The following is an 18,679-nucleotide window of genomic DNA, read 5'->3' on the forward strand; positions in this document are numbered from 1 at the left end:
GGCTTCTTGCTATCCGGTTCTAAGGTGCCTTAAGCGCTTTGGTGTAGACTTGAGAAGATATGTTGATCTCCGTTCTGCACTGGTATCCGGGATCATTGCTTTTCCTGAGACCAAAATAGTTTCAAGGAGGCACACTTGTGCCTCTATAAAGAGGCGACCCACCACAATGTTAAGCGATTTCCGGTCCTAGCGGTCGCAGAGAGACAGCGGTACTTGCATTTCGTAGCCCAAGCTCAAACTAAGAAACGTGCAAAATTTCACCCCCCCCCCCCCCTCCGACTTGATCTTCATGGGTAAAAGTGGGCCAGAAGTTTCGTCCCTTCGACCACAGCCCCCCTTTAGCGCTGTCTGATTGGGTTGAAATTTAGTAATTCAGCTTTTCTAGGGCCCGGGATCTTATCTTCAGAATTTAAGCTCAATCCGATCACTCCTTCCCTGTTTTCCAAAAACCAAATATGGCCACTTAAAGTTCTTTTTTTTCTTGTTAGCCACACCTACAGGCCACAGTGGGCAACTGATCCGGGTGAATAAGGACTCATTCGAGGCAGAATTCCACCTGTTATGGCCTTTTGATATTTTCAGACCGAAAAAATTATCCCCCGAATTTACATTTACGAAAAACCTCGTTTTCCTATAAGAGCCCATTTTAATTTTTCCCACCACAGCCCCCCTTTAACGTCGTCTGATAGGGCTTAAATTTAGAGGATGAGTTTTTCATAGGTCTGGGAGCTTTTTCGTGAAAGTTCAGCTCAATCTGATGACTTCTTCCCTGTTTTCCAAAAAACAAATACCAAGTTTTGTGGGTATTTGCTTGTGTCAAAATAGATTCCACATTCTAAAAAATACAAATACAATTGTGTCTCTTTTGTACAGCGGTCGATACTCCTGACAGTTATGCGGACGACGCGGTTTCGATTCCCCGTCAGAGGAAATTTTTTATATACTGAATTTAAAGTTTAAAAAAGAAACTCAGTTTCTTTTTTAAATTATTTGAACAAAATTACATTTTCTAAAGAGTTAAAGAGGCTGAGTTACAAGGTCGACCCATAAAACACCCTGTCGAGAAAGAAAAGAATAATACACAATCATCTAACAGTTAGTCAAGCAATAATAAGTAATAAACTGTACAAAACCGTGCAGAAATTATTTGAAAAAAACTACGTTTTCTAAAGAGTTAAAGAGGCTGAGTCACAAGTTCGAACCTTAAAACGTACAGGGATTAGAAGGTACAGTTGGGTGGCTGCCGCCCCCCAAATCCCCCGCTTTCGCAGCCTTTAAATAAAAAAAATTTTAAACTGAAAGTAAGGAGCGACATTAAAACTTAAAACGAACAGAAATTATTCCGTATATGAAAGGGGCTGTGCCCTCCTCAACGCCTCGCTCTTTACGCTAAAGCTTGATTTTCTCACAACTCTTTTTTTAGACAATAAAAACTTTAGCGTAAAGAGCGAGGCGTTGAGGAGGACACAGCCCCTTTCATATACGGAATAATTTCTGTTCGCTTTAAGTTTTAATGTCGCTCCTTACTTTCAGTTTAAAATTTTTTATTATTTAAAGGCTGCGAAAGCGGGGGGTTTGGGGGCGGCAGCCCCCCAACTGTACCTTCTAATCCCTGTACGTTTTAAGGTTCGAACTTGTGACTCAGCCTCTTTAACTCTTTAGAAAACGTAGTTTTTTTTCAAATAATCAATGATTTAAAGCATATGAAAATTGGAACTTGGAATGTTACGACGTTAAAAAATACTATTGTATCGACATTTTAACTGACGAATTCAGACGCTTCGAACTGGAATTATTAGGAGTTTCAGAAACTCATATCCTAGGGGTAGGAAGCATGAAATTAGGTGATATAGAATTTGTTTACTCAGGCTGGAAGGATGGGGTACATAGACAGGGAGTAGGGCTCATGATGAATAAGGAAAATGCTAAGTCTTGTTTGGACTGGAAAGGTTTTAGGTTTTAATAATAGAAAAGGAATTGCTCAGTTTATGACTAAAAAGTTCAGGGTATCAATTTTAGTAGTATATGCCCCTGTAGAACCGGCTGAGGGAGATACTAATGACTCAGATGAATTTTACTTGCAGTTACAGGAGCAAATTGACAGAGTCCCAAGTAGGTTGAAAAAAATGAATTTCTTAAAACAGCCTCAACAAAACCCACAGAGTCGATTAGAGCCCATTAAATCGATTGGTTGCATGCTGTGCTTGAGGTGAGAAGTAACCGGCAAGGAATGATGCATTAGCTCTGTTGTTACAACATGCACAAGTTTTCTAATTGATCTGAAAAACAACCCTGCAAAATGACAGGTCATAAGTTTTAAAACCTGAATATGTAAGTTTTTGAATAATGTATTACCATAACTAACTAGCTACTGTAAATTCTGACTCAGGTGCCAGGAAATGATTTTGAGGGACGCAAAAAGGTAGGGGGCAAAAGGTAGCGCTGTATCTAGGGGGGGGGGAGTCGGAGGAGTTGACTGGTTTTGACCCCTTCCTCCCGAAACATTTCTCGGATTCGAAATTCAAAAGTTTGCTCCGTTAAGAAAACATTTCTCAAAAATAAGAAAACACGTAAGAAAGAAAAAGCACCGATGAAAGCTTAGAAATAAATTCACATATTTTTCGTCCTTCTCTCCTACTCTATTTTTTTCAGTCATATCCATCTCATTGTCAACAAACTGGCCTTTAGGGTCTACTTTAACTGTGATATATTCTTGTTCTTCAACATAAGTATTCCTTTTCAAGCCTTGTCCTGCCGAGCCTTCTGTCTCATAATCTAAAAGCCCTTTTTTATTTCTGCTCTGTTTAAATTGCGACTCAGAAATCACTCTGTTTTCTATTAGTGATGAGAGAGATGAAATTGCTTGAATATCGTCCGCAAACTTTCCATCTTCTGTTTCTTCTAACATAGGTGCAATATTATTGGTTTCACTCCCCGAGGATCCTAAAGTACGACCATTGTGCTCCTGGTTTAGAGATTCTACTATATCCGATACACATTTTGGTTGAAAAGGCTGGTTGCTTTGTTTCTTATGTTTCTTCTTTTTGCTAGTTTTCCAATGTTTATCCACCTTTTATCCTTTTATTATAAGGACGATAAACCTCGTATTGTTTCTTAGGCTCTTTTACTTTGTAATCCTTAATCTTCGACACTTCGTGGCTCTTGCAGCTTTCCTTTTTACACTTTTGTTTTTTGCGTTTTGGGCCAACAATCTGTTTTTGGTATTTTTCATCATGTTTTGCCGCTCCAAAATCAGAAGCTTTCAAATATTGTAAAACCCTAAGAGAGTCGTTATTAAAATCACCACAATTTTCATGATCTTTTCTTGACTTGAATCTTTTCTTGATGTTTTCTTGATTTGCATCAGTATTTAAGTGACGCAGCAGATCAGAATCGCTGTACACCTTTGCTGACTTTGGTGACTGTTTTTTAGCTTTAGTAGCAACACAGTTGGACGTGAATATTATAAGTGCGAAAAAAAGGCAAGAACATTTTAAAATCATTTTGATTAGAAGTGATGTGAAAAACAAACATAAGAAACAAAAATCTTATGGCCTTGTGATTGAATTTGCGAACAATCAATGAGTTTGGGCACCTTTGAACTCAAACTTATAAACCTTTAACTCGGTTGTTTTAAAATTATTTTGCGGTTTTTAACTATTCCACCTGTGCTAAACTAAGAACAAATATGTGTTTCTTTTTTAAATCTGGAAATGGCGTAGATTAAACAAACCCTGAATAGTTAATATGCGTTGGATGGAATACAGAGCATAAAGAAAATGACGTCATTTCTGGTATTTTGCGTAGTTGAGGGAATGAATAACATCGTTAAGCATAGCGTGAAAGCCGCTTCAATCACACAACAAAATTCAAATTGAGGGAGAATAAAAATAAGACCTGAAGACCAGTGGTGTAATTTCGTCAAAATCCTGGGAAGGGGAGGGGGACAATATTTGAGCCAAGTCTCCCCAATCAAGTGAAAATGACAGTGGAAACTAAAAAATGAGCCATATAGTACCAAAAAAGTAAAGATATACTGGAGCAGACTGCCCCGTTTCTGTGGATGCTTGAATTATGCAGGCTTATCTTAGTTTTCACATGATTTGTAAAGAAACTAAATTTCCGCTGCGGGGGGGAGGAGGAGCAAAATTGAGTCTGGAGGGCAGTTGTACCGCTGCCTCATAGCAAATTACGCCCCTGATACTCTTCACATTGATACTCTAAATGCTCATTTTTATTATAAAGGTGCTTTCATATTGATACTTAAAATGCTAGTTGACTGTTACTATGCTCTAGTTCCTGGTACCTAGTCCCTGATACCCAAAATAATCCGTTCTAATTTTCCTTAAATCTTTCCTTATAACATCCTCCCATCCCATTCGGGGACGACCTGCTTTTCATTTGGCCGTAGATGGTTGGCAGACAAGGCCGATCTTTGGCATTCTGTCATCCTTCACCAGCAGAACATGTCCAAGCTATCTCAACCTTTCTCTCATTATATCCCTAGAAAGCCGGATTGAACCACATTTTTCGACTGAAAAGAAGCGACAGAAAAGACATTCAAAAAAGTGAGTAGGAGCGCTATGAAGCATTAAGCAGGCTAAAGTTAACAAGGCATTATTGACTTGCTATGGACTGAAATTTCTCATTCCCATCTCTCAGAGCAGCTTCAAAGCAGCTATAAGGAGATAGAGTTTTTTTTTGGGGGGGGGGGACACAATTGGCGTAGAAAGATGAGATCCGAAGAAATAAAAGAAGTAATTCTTAAGCTTATCCCGTACTGACCAAGCATCTTTTTCTGCCTAAAAGGTCTTAAATTTCAATGCTTGAATGCTTTCTTTATTTTAATGCTTACTATGGAATTCTCTTATCGATAGTACATATTTCCTTACCTTGCTCCGTTAAAATCAGATTCTTTCTTTTCTGAAACCATTCTGTCTTGAGGCTTACACTTCACCATGATTAGCTCATCCTCGGGAAGTTTAAGTCCAGCTACCACTGGAATTCGGATACTGACACAAAGCCACGGCTAAAAGATAAAGAATTTTATCAACATGCCTACAAGTAATTTAAAGGGAGGATGAAAAACTATAACGACCGAGGTTTTGTTCCCAAAGCGTTACATGATGCATTCAATTTAAACTCTACTATATTTACATCTAAGGGAAATTTCCATGTAACCTTTTATGAAAAATATTGCATTGACTAAGGAAAAAAGCATTAGTACGATGAACTATTTAACAAAACAGGCCGAAGAACTTTAAATGACACTAATATTAAAACAAAAATTATCCACTTTTTCCTTCTCAACTGTGATGTGAGATTGTTAGCGTCTTAACCCAGAAAATTATTTTCCTTTAGACCATGCATTGCATAATTTAACTAATTTTTTGGCATTGCATATTGGCCCTATCCTATATAATTTTAATGAACAGCAGTGGCATAATTTCATCAAAATTATGGGGATGGGAGGGGGGATTGGAGCCGATTCCCCCAAGTCAAGTGAAAATGACAGTGAAAAATGAGCCATATAGTACCATAAAGGCAAAGGTATACTAAAGAAAATTGATCTGTTTTTGTGGAAGCTGGAACTATGTAGGCCTATGTTAGTTTCGACAAGATTCTTAGAGACAAGAAATTTCAACACGGGGGAAGGGGAAAACTGGGGTAGGGGGTCAATTGTTCTCCCTGCCCCATAGCAAATTATGCCCCTGATTAACAGATAAATTCCTTAGATTAATTATTTTTGGTATTTCATGGTCACAGAATTTTCGTTATAAGCGAGCCTTTGTCCCTTTTTTTAGTGCTGTTTATCAGTGGTGTTTGCAAGCGTGTCTAGCTAGAAGTCCATGCTCGGTTAAAGGTCTATGTTCATTTGACTTCTGTTAACACATCGAATTGAGCGCTTAGAAGCTTAACTTACAGCAAAGCGACCAGTTTAGAGACTACAGATCCGTGTCTAGGATCTGAAATTCGACCAGCCAGGAAGCTATTTCTTTTGCTACCTTCATCACTCATTTTAAAGGAGGTACTCGCATGTGTATGTGATTGTGTGATGTGATTGTGTGTGATGTGTGTGATATGTGTGTGATGTGATTGTTTATGTGTATGTGATCGCATGTGTATGTGTATGTGATAGGTGCCTCTCACGGGCACCTATTCATGGAAATGTAGTGGAGGGATGCGGGAGAAAATATATTTCCATTTCTTTTAATAAAGATACTAACTTTTTTCCAAATCTAGAACTGCCGTTTTGTCTTTTTTCGATGAAACCACAAGGTAAAGGTACTTTTCAAAATCCCCGGTGGAGGGGCAAAAATATAGGGAGGAGGGCATTGTTAACCCCACCGATGAGCACCCCTAACTAAGCAAGCGCCTGGTCAGAAATCAATGTTTCGGCATAGAATTCTTGTAAGACCCGGAAGTGAAAGCCAATTTTAAATTGTATATTTTTTCTTTTTCAGTTCATGTTGAAGAGTTTTGCTCATTTTTATATTTTTCTTTTCTTTTTGCTAGTACACAATAAGAACAGTGACTGACTCCTACTTCACTAAATCCTAACTCCTATTCCTAATACTTGATTAACCCCTTCACTTTTAAATGCTTGCAACCTTATTCATGCACTACTTACATGTATAACCAAAGATATTTAAAAATGACCGTGTTAAAAAAATCCTTTAAGCACCAAGGACAGCAAAAGAAAAATATTTTTGGCCCCAGACCCATCTTAGAAATATTCACACATGAAAACTACAATTTTCTAGGATTTTTCTTTCGGTTGTTTCAAAATTAAGATTCTTCTAGGGCAGCACCATATTTTCGTCAGTGTTTTCACCTTGTACCGTAAAAATAAATAAGTAAAACTGATCAGTTAAATTTAGCAACGCTCTCTGTTCTTAAAAGCTAAAAAACTAACAATCTGTTGTTTCCCAAAGCTACAGGAGGTAACACGGCTGAAAATTGAAAAACAATAATAAGAGAAATGAAAAATGGTAAGTCACCTGGTGTTGATGGACTGGGATACGAATTATAAACATATATATATATATATATATATATATATATATATATATATATATATATATATATATATATATATATATATATATATATATATTATATATATATATATATATATATATATATATATATATATATATATATATATATATATATATATATATATATATATATATATATATATATATATATATATATATATATATATATATATAAAATACGGAAATATGTTATATTTTTACTCTGGTGGTGAGAAGTTATGTTGAAAAAGGATATCCAGAGGATGATTTGGACATGATATCTTTCCTATTTAAAGGAGGGGATAGGAGAAGCTTCAAAACCGGAGGCCTATATCGGTTTCAATAAGTGACTACAGAATAACATCCAAATTATTAACTAAGAGGATGGAGAAGGTGATGCCTGGAATCCTGGGAGGATATCAGTTTGGTGGTACTCGAGGAAAGAAGGCCTAACATATTCTCAACGTAATGCATGATTTGTTGGTACGCAAAGACGACGGACTGGCAAAGAATAAGGTGTTTTTATTTTACTAGCTTTTCTACTGTGTATTGATGTTGTCAAAGCGTATGATTCAGTTATGAGATTGATACTGTGGACACTGATGAAGGAAAACTTTGGATTTGATCAACAGTTTGTGAAGTGGTATGAAAATTTTTATAAAAACCCGTCGGCGGTTGCAAGGGTGAAGCTTCAAAAGGGAGTGCGAAAAGGTGATCCGAGTGTTCCTTATTTATCCGAACTTACATCGATCTTCTTTTCAAGTACGTCGAACGGCGGATACAGGGGATTACGATTACACCGAATATTTCCTTGAAATCATAGGCTTTTGTAGGAGATGGGTCATTCCTCCCTGGGAGTGTGGCTGATTTGATGGAAGTGGTGAGAGGGTTCAAGTGGAATGAGGAGCATTTCCTTGTAAAAATACACAGAACAAAGAGCCAGTTATTAAACATAAGATTAAGGGGTTGGTAGCTGGTAGCCCATCAAATAACACATTTCTTCTCAATGTTTGGACGAGTAGTGTATGTAAACACGTTTGCTCTCCCACTGCTATTTTATCTGGCTTCGGCTTTTAATATCGTAGAAAAGTGCGCGAAAATGTTGTATGGGCCCCTAGATGAAGGGGTTTTGGTGTCATAGCTATCGGAAAGGTGTGCAAGAATTAGAAACGTCTGTGAAATAGTCTGTTGTGAATTGATCGACGGTGAATTAATAAAAGGATGGGTCTTACTGGGGATAAATACTGAGGAGGACGAAATAGCAAAACAAAACAGTGATGTGCTAGAGAAAATTCATAAAGTGATATGGCATATTCGAGAGAAAAAAAAACTAGGCATGCTGAATGAATCTATGTTTATTCATGAGATACTGCCGCACCAAGATCGAGTGAGTCGTTTTACTCGAGATGAAGGTCAAAGTGGAAGCTGTCTGACGAAATAGTGATAATTTGGCCTGAAGCAGGAATCTTTCGATTACAAATATAATGACGAAATTGTAGATAAATCTTTAAGTGCCTTGAGCAATCTTGGAGTGGTTTTCATAAGATAATATAGGGTTAAGATAAGGATAATTAAATTGAATGTGATAATCCCCAGAAATAAGACGATAGAGTGAGATGGGGTGTTTATTGTAATGAAATTATGTGAATATGTATGGAAAATAAGGAAGAAGAGAAAAGGGACTGAATTAAAAAAGTTTGGTTTTGAATACATGAGATTGATAGGTCGTTTAAGTAAGAGTGAAAGGTGGAAAGAGCGAGTGGATGGAGTTGTTGGTCGAACAATTTATTGGAAAGATGTAGATTATCTTTAAGGAGATCTGTTGTGAGTGTGTGTCTGTAATCTGTATGTGAGTATAAATGGGTAAAACAGCATTGCCAGTTTTTGATATTGTTTTGTTTTTTGTAGGAGTTAAGTAGTAGGCGAAATATAAAAAAATGAAAATGAGATAACTATAAACATTCTTAATTGGTACGTATTTTGTAGCTTCCTTTATGCTGTTTTTTTTTTACCCACAAACCCTTTTGTCAAAGCTAGTGCCCGCTACTGCCAAAATTTTCAGAGGTGCCTATGCAGGTTTTTTGCTAAAAATTTGGTTCTCGGTTTTTCCTAGTTACTGAGATTTATTTGTTGATGTAGATTTCCACTTAAACCAACTCAACAATTAGATTTTATTGCCACTGTCTTTAACACTTTAAATCTGAGCAACAGGGCCGCATCCAGGATTTTTGATGGGGGGGGGGAGGTTTCCGGGGGGATTCACAAAAAAACTTCAAAAAATGTATCATTTTTTTATATGTTTTTTACTTTTTTGAATCAATTTTTTTTTTTTGGGGGGGGGGGGTCAAATACCCTATTCCTCCCCCTGGATACGGTCTTGATGAACAGCTAAAACTAAGCAGATTTATTTTGGGAAAATCTGCAAACAATTCACCGCCTATCAAAACCGCAGTCCTTCTATCAAAATTGCACCTTCCACGGTGGCACCGAAGTTCCACGGTGTAATCTGTCCATAATAGACCAGTTTACTAATTAAAGATTGGCCTCTAATTTGACACTAAACCTATTAAATGAAAAGGATAGTTGTTATATTTGCAAAAATTATGAAATGATCCACAATTATGCAACGGAAAAAAAATAAAAGACGTTGTATCAACAGACCTAAATAATTAAAGGCTTATGGTCAAAATATTAAAATTAAGCAAGAACGGTTAACATATTTGAGGAGGAAAACTAAACATTTTTGGTTTGGTAACTGACATGGTTTTTTTAAGTCAGGAAGGACATTTTTTTAATTTCCTGTTTTACATTTTTGTAATATCCCTGTTGAAAAACGATTCTTTTTTTCCGCATTGACATTTTGGGGTCACTGAACTTCTTAAATTTGTCAACTCTATTCGCTTACGGAAAAGTCAGATTGACAAATTGAATTTGTAATGAATTTGTGATATACCATTTGTACAAAAATAGCATAAAATTGGTAGTAGAATCCTTTTTTTAAGAAACCCCTTATCATATATATGATCAACTATGTTCTTTTTGAAGTAAATATGACAGTGAAATGAAATCTGATTGTTTAAATGGGTTAATTGGAAACTTACACCATGATATATATATATATATATATATATATATATATATATATATATATATATATATATATATATATATATATATATATATATATATATATATAATAATAAAATAATAAAAATATATATATATATATATATATATATATATATATATATATATATATATATATATATATATATATATATATATATATATATATATATAATATATATATATATATATATATATATATATATATATATATATATATATACAAAAAAAATCCTGGGTGACAGGTCAGTGTAGCTGCTTTTCACCCAGTTGATCAGCAATGCTGATTTTTAGTGTAGTTGATTGAGAGCTTTCCCTTCGCTGGTGTACCTGTCGTGACGGCGTAACTGTCTTTAGAAATCAATAAATTGTTAATGTTTGAATTTATGTATAGTAAAAGCGCTGTAAAATTTAACAAATTATTTTTGCTTATTTTTTACGGTTCAACTTGGCAACACTGACGAACGTATGATATTGCTGTAAAAACTTTTCAGGTACCGAAAGACCAAATATGAATCCGAGGAGGGGTACAAATTCATGAAGTTATAGGGGTAGATGTGTTTTATCAAAATCTGGAAAAGCGGAAAATTTCTTTTAATTTTTTTTCAGAAAATTCCAAAAATATATTTTTCAAAATTTAGGGAGGAGGGAGGAAACTAAGTGTAGAATGCTCCCAATTGGTTTCACTGGAATCAGAGGGTAAACTTTTTTATTTTGATGTCATTGGTACTTTAAAAAATAAAGTTAAAACAAAATTGCTACAGCAGCAATTTTCATCATTGAAATTAGATGTTGAAAAGAATGGAGAGAAGACTCCTTAACAAAACTAATAAAGTTTATGAATAATAAAAAAAAATTTTACAAATCGAATATTCAAAAATACGCGATTTGACAACTAGGTTAAAATACATTGGAATGATTCTTAAGAAAGAACTAACTTATAATTATTCTGAAACTACCATGCTCTTGCGCCGTAGCGTAACTACTTTCATCGCAGTTATTAAACTGTGGTGGTAACGAACTGTAAGTAGGGAGCGACCCGGCTAAATAGTAACCAAAACTCTAAAAACGGGATTTTGACATCAATAGATATCAGCTTTAAATGCTGATTTCAAATATATATGTTTCATCAAGTTTAGTTCTACCCGTCAAAAGTTACGTGCCTGAGAAAACTTGGCTGATTTTCGAAAAAAGGGGGAAAGGTCCCCTAAAAATTTTAGAACCTTAATGAAAATCACACTATCAGATTCAGCGTATTAGAAAACCCTACTTAAGAGGTTTCAAGCTCCTATATGCAAAAATGTGGAATTTTGTATTTTTTACCAGAAGAAAGATCACGGATGCGTGTTTATTTATTTTTTTTTTCCAGGGGTGATCGTATCCACCCAGTTGTCCTAGAATATCATGGGAGGGCTCATTTGAAGGGAAAATAAAAGTTCTAGTGCCGTTTTAAGTGACCAAGAAATAGAGGGCACCTAGGCCCCCTCCCACGTTTATTTTTTTTCAAAAGTCACTCGATCAAAATTTTGAGATAGCCATTTTGTTCAGTATGGTCGAAAATATGATAAATATGTCTATAAGGATGACTTAATCCCCCAAAGTTCCCGGGGGGAGGACTGAAAGTTATGAACTTTACCCAATGTAAACATATAGTATTGGTTATTGTGAAGTATACAGACGTTTTCAGAGAGAGTTTTTCTGGTAGTGGAGGGGATGGGTCGGGTGTTATGTGGGAGGATGTTTACATGGAGGAAGCTTTCATGGGGGAAGGGACATTGCTATGAAAGGGGCGCCGGATTTCCCAGCATTATTTAAAAAAGATCAGAAATTAAAAAAAAATAAAAAAAAACAAGTTTTTCAACTGAAAGTAAGGAACAACATCAAAACTTAAAACGAACAGAAAACACTAAGTATATGATTGGGTTCGTCCCCTAGTCAATACCTCGCTCTATAAGCCAAAGATTTTTTAGTACTTTCAAAAGAGCTATTTATTCTAATTAATGGCCTTTGGGATTAAGGGGACATTTTTAAAGAATTGGAACAAAATTCAAACTTTAGCGTAAAGAGCGAGGTATTGACTAGGGGGCAAACCCCCTAATATACATAATAAGAATGTATGAATATAAAAATTCGTTCCCTAAGTTAATTCGTAAGTTACGTATATTTATTACTAATAAAAACGTTCGTAAATAAAATTAAACAACGTTCGTGAAAGCCATTTAACCAAATAAAAGTAAAATTAATATGCAAATTTTGTTTTAATTATTCATGTACGGTGAGCCAAAATCAAAACCTGCATCAAATCAAAAACGTTCAAAATTAAATAAAAAAAAAACAAGTTTTTTTTTTAAAACATACGAATATAGAAATTCGTTACGTAAATTAATTCGTAAGTTACATCAGAACAAAATTTCGAGAAAGCCAATTAGCCAAAAGAAGGAAAATTAATATGCAAATTTCGTTTTAATTATTCATCTACGGTGAGCCAAAATCAAAGCTGAATTAATTTAAAAACGTTCAGAAATTAACTAAGAAAAACAAGTTTTTTTTTACTGAATGTAAGGAGCGACAATAAAACTTAAAACGAAGAGAAATTATTCCGTATATGAAAGGGAGTGTCCCTTCCTCAACGCCTCGCTCTTTACGCTAAAGTTTGATACTTTCTCACAACTCTTTTTTTTTTTTAAACAATAAAAAACTTTAGCGTAAAGAGCGAGGCGTTGAGGAGGGGACAGCCCCTTTCATATACGTAATAATTTCTGTTCGTTTTAAGTTTTAATGTCGCTCCTTACTTTCAGTTAAAAAAACTTGTTCTTTTTTAAGTTAATATGTAGATAAGGTCATGGAACCTCTATAGTAAGGTTCTCTGATATGTTGAATCTGATGGTGGGATTTTCTTAAGATCACTTGACGTTTTGGGGGTGTTTCCCCTCTATTTCGAAAACTAGACAAAGTTTCTTAGGCTCGTAGCTTTTTATGAGTAATGTCAATCTTATATATTTGGAATCAATCAAGCGAAAAGTTAGCCCTCCTGTTTAAAATTTGAAAATTTGTTTTTTTTAGTCACAAAGTATTAAAATTTGAAGCCAAAAAGTTGTTTTTTTTAGTCACAAAGTATTTTTTTTTATTCACAAAGTATTTGATTCACAAAGTATTTGTTTTTTTTAGTCACAAAGTATTAAAATTTGAAGCCAAAAAGTTGTTTTTTTTAGTCACAAAGTATTGTCAAGTAAACTTCTGGTTTGTTTCCAGTGAAATCAAATGATAAGTGCGGGGCTGTAACAAGGGTAAGACCGTATTCAGGGGAGGGATTGGGTGTCTTGAACACACACCCCCCTTAAATGTTTGTACGACTCGTAAAACCGTAATAAAAAGTGCATAAAAACACATTCTTGATGCCTTTTTTTGTAACCCCCTCCAAACATGAAAAAATATCCCCCTGAACAAAATCATGGGTGCGACCCTCACCAAGGGAAAGGGGATTATGAAAATTATCCCAATATCCTAATTTTTTCCGCATTTCAGGGGGTTGTATTTAGTTTATCCGCTAGAAAGTGTTTATTATTAATGAATTAAATAAAAAAAACAAGTTTTTTTTTAACTGAAAGTAAGGAGCGACGTTAAAACTTAAAACGAACAGATATTATTCCGTATATGAAAGGGGCTGTCCCCTCCTCAACGCCTCGCTCTTTACGCTAAAGTTTTTTATTGTTTAAAAAAATAGAGTCGTGGGAAAGAAGCTACGAGCCTAAGAAACTTTGTCTAGTTTTCGAAATAGAGGGGAAACACCCCCAAAACGTCAAGTGATCTTAAGAAAATCCCACCATCAGATTCAACATATCAGAGAACCTTACTATAGAGGTTCCATGACCTTATCTACATATTAACTTAAAAAAGAACAAGTTTTTTTAACTGAAAGTAAGGAGCGACATTAAAACTTAAAACGAACAGAAATTATTACGTATATGAAAGGGGCTGTCCCCTCCTCAACGCCTCGCTCATTATGCTAAAGTTTTTTATTTTTTAAAAAAAAAAAAGAGTTGTGAGAAAGTCAAACTTGAGCGTAAAGAGCGAGGCGTTGAGGAGGGGACAGTAAACTTACGAATTACGAATAACTTACGAATTAACTTACGTAACGAATTCCTATATTCGTATGTTTTTATTACGTATATTAGGGAGCTCGCTCCCTAGTCCATACCTCGCTCTTTACGCTGAAGTTCGAATTTTGTTCGAATAAAGAACCCCAGAATCACGAAGGCCAGTTAATTAGAATAGATAACTCTTTTGAAAGTACAAAAAAACTATGAAAGTACTAAAAACTTTTGAAAGTACTAAATCATACAGGCCGTTTAATTAGAATAGATAGCTCTTTTGAAAGCACTAAAAAAAACTGTAGCGTAAAGAGCGAGGTATTGACTTGGGGGCGAACCCCCACATATACAAAATAATTTCTTTTTGTTTTAAGTTTTTATAATGTTTCTTACTTTCAGTTGAAGAAATTTGTTGTTGTTTTTTCATTTAATTTCTGATCGTTTTTTAGATAATGCCAGGAAATCTGGCTCCACCTCCACAGAAAGATCCCTCCTCCCTACAGAAATATTCTCTAGATAATTCAATCTCGGTGATAATTTACCCCACACAATTACCTTTAGCATGTCCACGCGTAAAAATGAGTCGGCCAAATGAAAGCAAGACACATAAAAAGAATTTCGCATTTGAATTCTGGCAAATTCCCCCAGTGTAAAATTTCCCGTGAAAAGTTTCATCCCTGGAAACTTACCTCCCCATAGAAAATCTTCCTTGTGGAAAACAAAAACAGCAGAAAATTCACCCCCCCCCCCCCCAAAAAATGCATGCATAGTTCCCAATAACAAATACTATACGTATACAATTGGGAAATTTAAAACTTTAAGACCTTTCCATAAGGGGTCTAGGGGGAATTTGTTACCTTCAAAGATTTTTTTTGGGTTTTTCAACTATGCTGAACAGAATGGCTATCTCAAAATTTTGATCAGACAAAATTGGGAAAAAAGGGGCGTTGGAGGGGGCCAAGTTGCCCTCCAGCATTTTGGTCACTGAAAAGGCCACTATAACTTTTAATTTCCGTTCGAATGAGCTCTCTCTTGATGTTCTAGGACCACTGGGTCGGTACGATTACCCCTGAAAAAAAAACCACGCATCCATGATCTTTCTTCTGGCAAAAAATACAAAGTTGCACATTTTTGCAGATATGAGCTTGAAACCTATGTAATAGGGTTTTCTGATACGCTGAATCTGACGGTGTGATTTTCATTAAAATTCTTTATCTTATAGGGGGTGTTTCCCCCCTCTTTCCAAAATCAGGTAAATTTTCTCAGGCTCATAGCCTGTGATGAGTAACACTAAACTTAATAAAATTTATATATTTAGAATCAGCATTATAATCCCATTCTTTTGATACATTTATTGACCTCAAAATACCGTTTTTTAAAGTTTCGATTGCTATTGAGCCGTATCGCTTGTTTTTTTTTATTGTTTTTTTTATTACGTATATGAGGGGATTCTCCCCTTAGTCAATACCACGCTCTTTACGCTATAGTCAAAATTTTGTTTAAAAACTGTAGCGTAAAGAGCGAGGCATTGACTTGGGGGCGAACCCCCTCATATACGTTATAATTTCTGTTCGTTTATAAGTTTTAATGTTGCTTCTTACTTTCAGTTGAAAAAACTTGTTTTTTTTAATTTAATTTCTGATCGTTTTTTAAATAAAGCTGGGAAATCCGGGACCCCTTCATATAAATGTCCCTTACCCCAAGGAAACATCCTCCACGGAAAGATTCTCCCGACTCCAGCCCCCCCCCCCCCCAGAAAAAATCCTTCCTGAAAATGTCTTTATACTTCCCAATAACCAATACAATGTGTAAACAATCGGCAAAGTTCATAACTTACAGCCCTTCTCCTGGGAGCTGTGGGGGATTAAGTCATCCTAAAAGGCATATTTATCAGATTTTTGACTATGCTGAACAAAATGGCTATCTCAAAATTTTAATTGGGTGACGTCGGGAAAAAAAAGAGCGTGGGAGGAGGCCAAATTGCCCTCCAATTTTTTTGGTCACTTAAAATGTGCACTAGAACTTTTAATTTCCGTTCAAATGAGCCCTCTTACGATATTCTAGGACTAATGGATTGACACGATCACCCCTGGGAAAGAAAAAAAAAAAAAAAAAAAAAAAAAAAAAAATAAACACGCATCCGTGATCTTTCTTCTAACAAAAACTACAAAAGTCCACATTTTTGCAGAGAGGAACTTGATACTTCTACAGTAGGGTTTTCTGATACGCTTAATCTGATGGTGTGATTTTCATTAAATTTCTATGACTCTTATGATGTGTTTCCCCCTTATTTCGAAAATAAGTCAAATTTTCTCAGGCGCATAATTTTTAATGGGTACGACTAAACTTGATGAAACCTATATATTTAAAATCAGCATAAAAATTTGATTTATTTGACATATCTATTGGCATCAAAATTCTGTATTTTGGAGTTTTGGTTACTATTGAGCCGGGTCGCTCCTTACTTACAGTTCGTTACCACGAACTGTTTGAAAAGCGGAACTTGGTACTTTTGGCGAGAAGAAAGATCACAGTGTTTATTTGTTGTTGTTTGTTTGTTATCCCCTGGAGTTATCCTATCGAGCCAAAACCGGGAGAGGGCTCATTCGGACGGAAATTAATGTTCAAGGGTCCTTAGTAAATGTTCAAAAAGATTGGAGGGAAACTAGCCCCCTCCCATGCTCTTTTCCCCCAAGGATGTCCGACCAAAATTTTGAGATAGATCTTTGGATGACATGACTCCTACCTGTCTTTGGGGCAAGAGCTGTAGGTTATGCAATTTGCCTATTATTTACATATAGTATTAGCTATTGTGATATATAGCCTACAGACATTTTTCGGGATGCTGAATTTTCTGCGGGAAGAAAAATGTCCGATGGAATTTCCCAGGGGATATCTCATTCGGGGGTGGGGAGTCCCTGGCATGATTTGAAAAAAGGCTAAATTAATAAAAAAAACAAGTTTTTCAACTGGCTGAACGAAACAAATTAAAACTTAAAACGAACGAAAATTATTTCGTATATGAGGGGGGCTGCCTCTTCCTCATCTCTTGCTCATAGGGTGAAGTTTGACTTTTTGTCTCAATTCTTTAAGAACGAGTCCTGAAACACAAAGGCGTTGGATTCTGAAGATAAGTATTTTTAAAGTCTTTTAAGATTTTAGCGCAAAGAGCGAGGTTTCAGGATGGAGCAGCCCCCCTCACATACAAAATAATTTCTGTTTGATTTAAGTTTTAATGCTGCTCCTTACTTTCAGTTGAATTTTTTTTTTAATTTAATCAAACAGTTCGTGTTAACAAATTAAGTGCTGAGTAAGGATTGACTCAGCTCATTAGTAACTGAAACTCTAAAAAACGGAATTTTGATAGCCTACCAATAGATACATCAAATGAATTCTGTATGTTTTCAGTTGTAATGCTGCTCCTTACTTTCAGTTGAAAAAAACTTGTTTTTTTATTTAACTTTTTATATAAGGACTGGTCAGGTACATAAAAGGCAAAGTTTGCTTTCATTTCTAGAATACAATTAGTTAAAGACGGAACTGTAAGAAAGTCAATTTTGTTTTCTTTTTGCTCCCACTGTCAATTTAAAATGAATCCCACATGTCACGTCTCCTTGTCTCACGAGTGTATTTTTTTCAAATCTTATTAAATAAACCGTCTCTTTTCAAGTTAAGGCTACGAAATTGAGATTGTTAGTGACAATTACTTCCAACTGTTACTATATTTGACCTTTGAACTTAAAAAACCACAGAACATCCATGAAGTAAGTAGTTTTAAAGTAATCAAATGATACCCTGTGATCTTTGATAGTTGGAAAACTAAAGGCGAAATAATTTAGCTGCATCTAGTAGCTTTCACTACCTATGTAGCCTTTTATTCTCATTATTAACTATGGATGTTTTTATTTAATGATTGTACAGATTTGTAAACTAATGATGGTAATTTCCTTACTGGTTTAAATAATATGACCGTCCTTCAAAATTTATTGCAGTTACGAAAAGATTGTGTCTTAATGTTTCTTAAAAGAAAGTAAAATCTGCACCTGATAGGGCAAGGACACTTTTTGACCTTTAAAACAATTTGCTTATTGAGATAAACAAAAAGAAAACAGAAGTAAATCAGTGGATTTGTAATCATTTTTATTTATTAGTGATTAGAGTCGAACTGCTTTGAGGACTCCAAGGATGGTCGTATATGGAACAAGACAGTTCAACAACACATTGTTAAAAATGAACCCAATGGAAGAACTCTAGGGATCTGGTAGTTTCTCGATGCTGAGTTTGGCCGAACAATCTTTGTCTTGTCTTAGGTGAGTGATTAAATTTAAAAAAATCACTTTGCTTTAAAATGGAAGTAAAGAGTGAAATTTAAACAAAAAAGGAACAAGAACGACTCCGTGCATGATTGGCTGGCTGCCTCCT

The 18,679-nt window shown here is 35.2% G+C and overlaps 1 protein-coding gene across 1 annotated transcript in view; it reads right to left on the reverse strand.

Annotated features, from left to right (window-relative positions):
• The window catches only part of LOC148941962 (uncharacterized), a 176,939-nt gene that overhangs the window by 75,550 nt on the left and 82,710 nt on the right, over positions 1-18,679 (reverse strand). Inside the window, exon 5 of the mRNA XM_089103617.1 lies at positions 4,893-5,029. Within this exon, the coding sequence (XP_088959743.1) occupies positions 4,893-5,029 (137 nt within the window). The remainder of the gene's footprint in view (positions 1-4,892; positions 5,030-18,679) is intronic.

The sequence above is a fragment of the Artemia sp. Qi Xiang Cuo genome, chromosome 17 (assembly GCF_049724085.1).
Source record: "Artemia sp. Qi Xiang Cuo chromosome 17, ASM4972408v1, whole genome shotgun sequence".
Lineage (NCBI taxonomy): Eukaryota > Metazoa > Arthropoda > Branchiopoda > Anostraca > Artemiidae > Artemia > Artemia sp. Qi Xiang Cuo.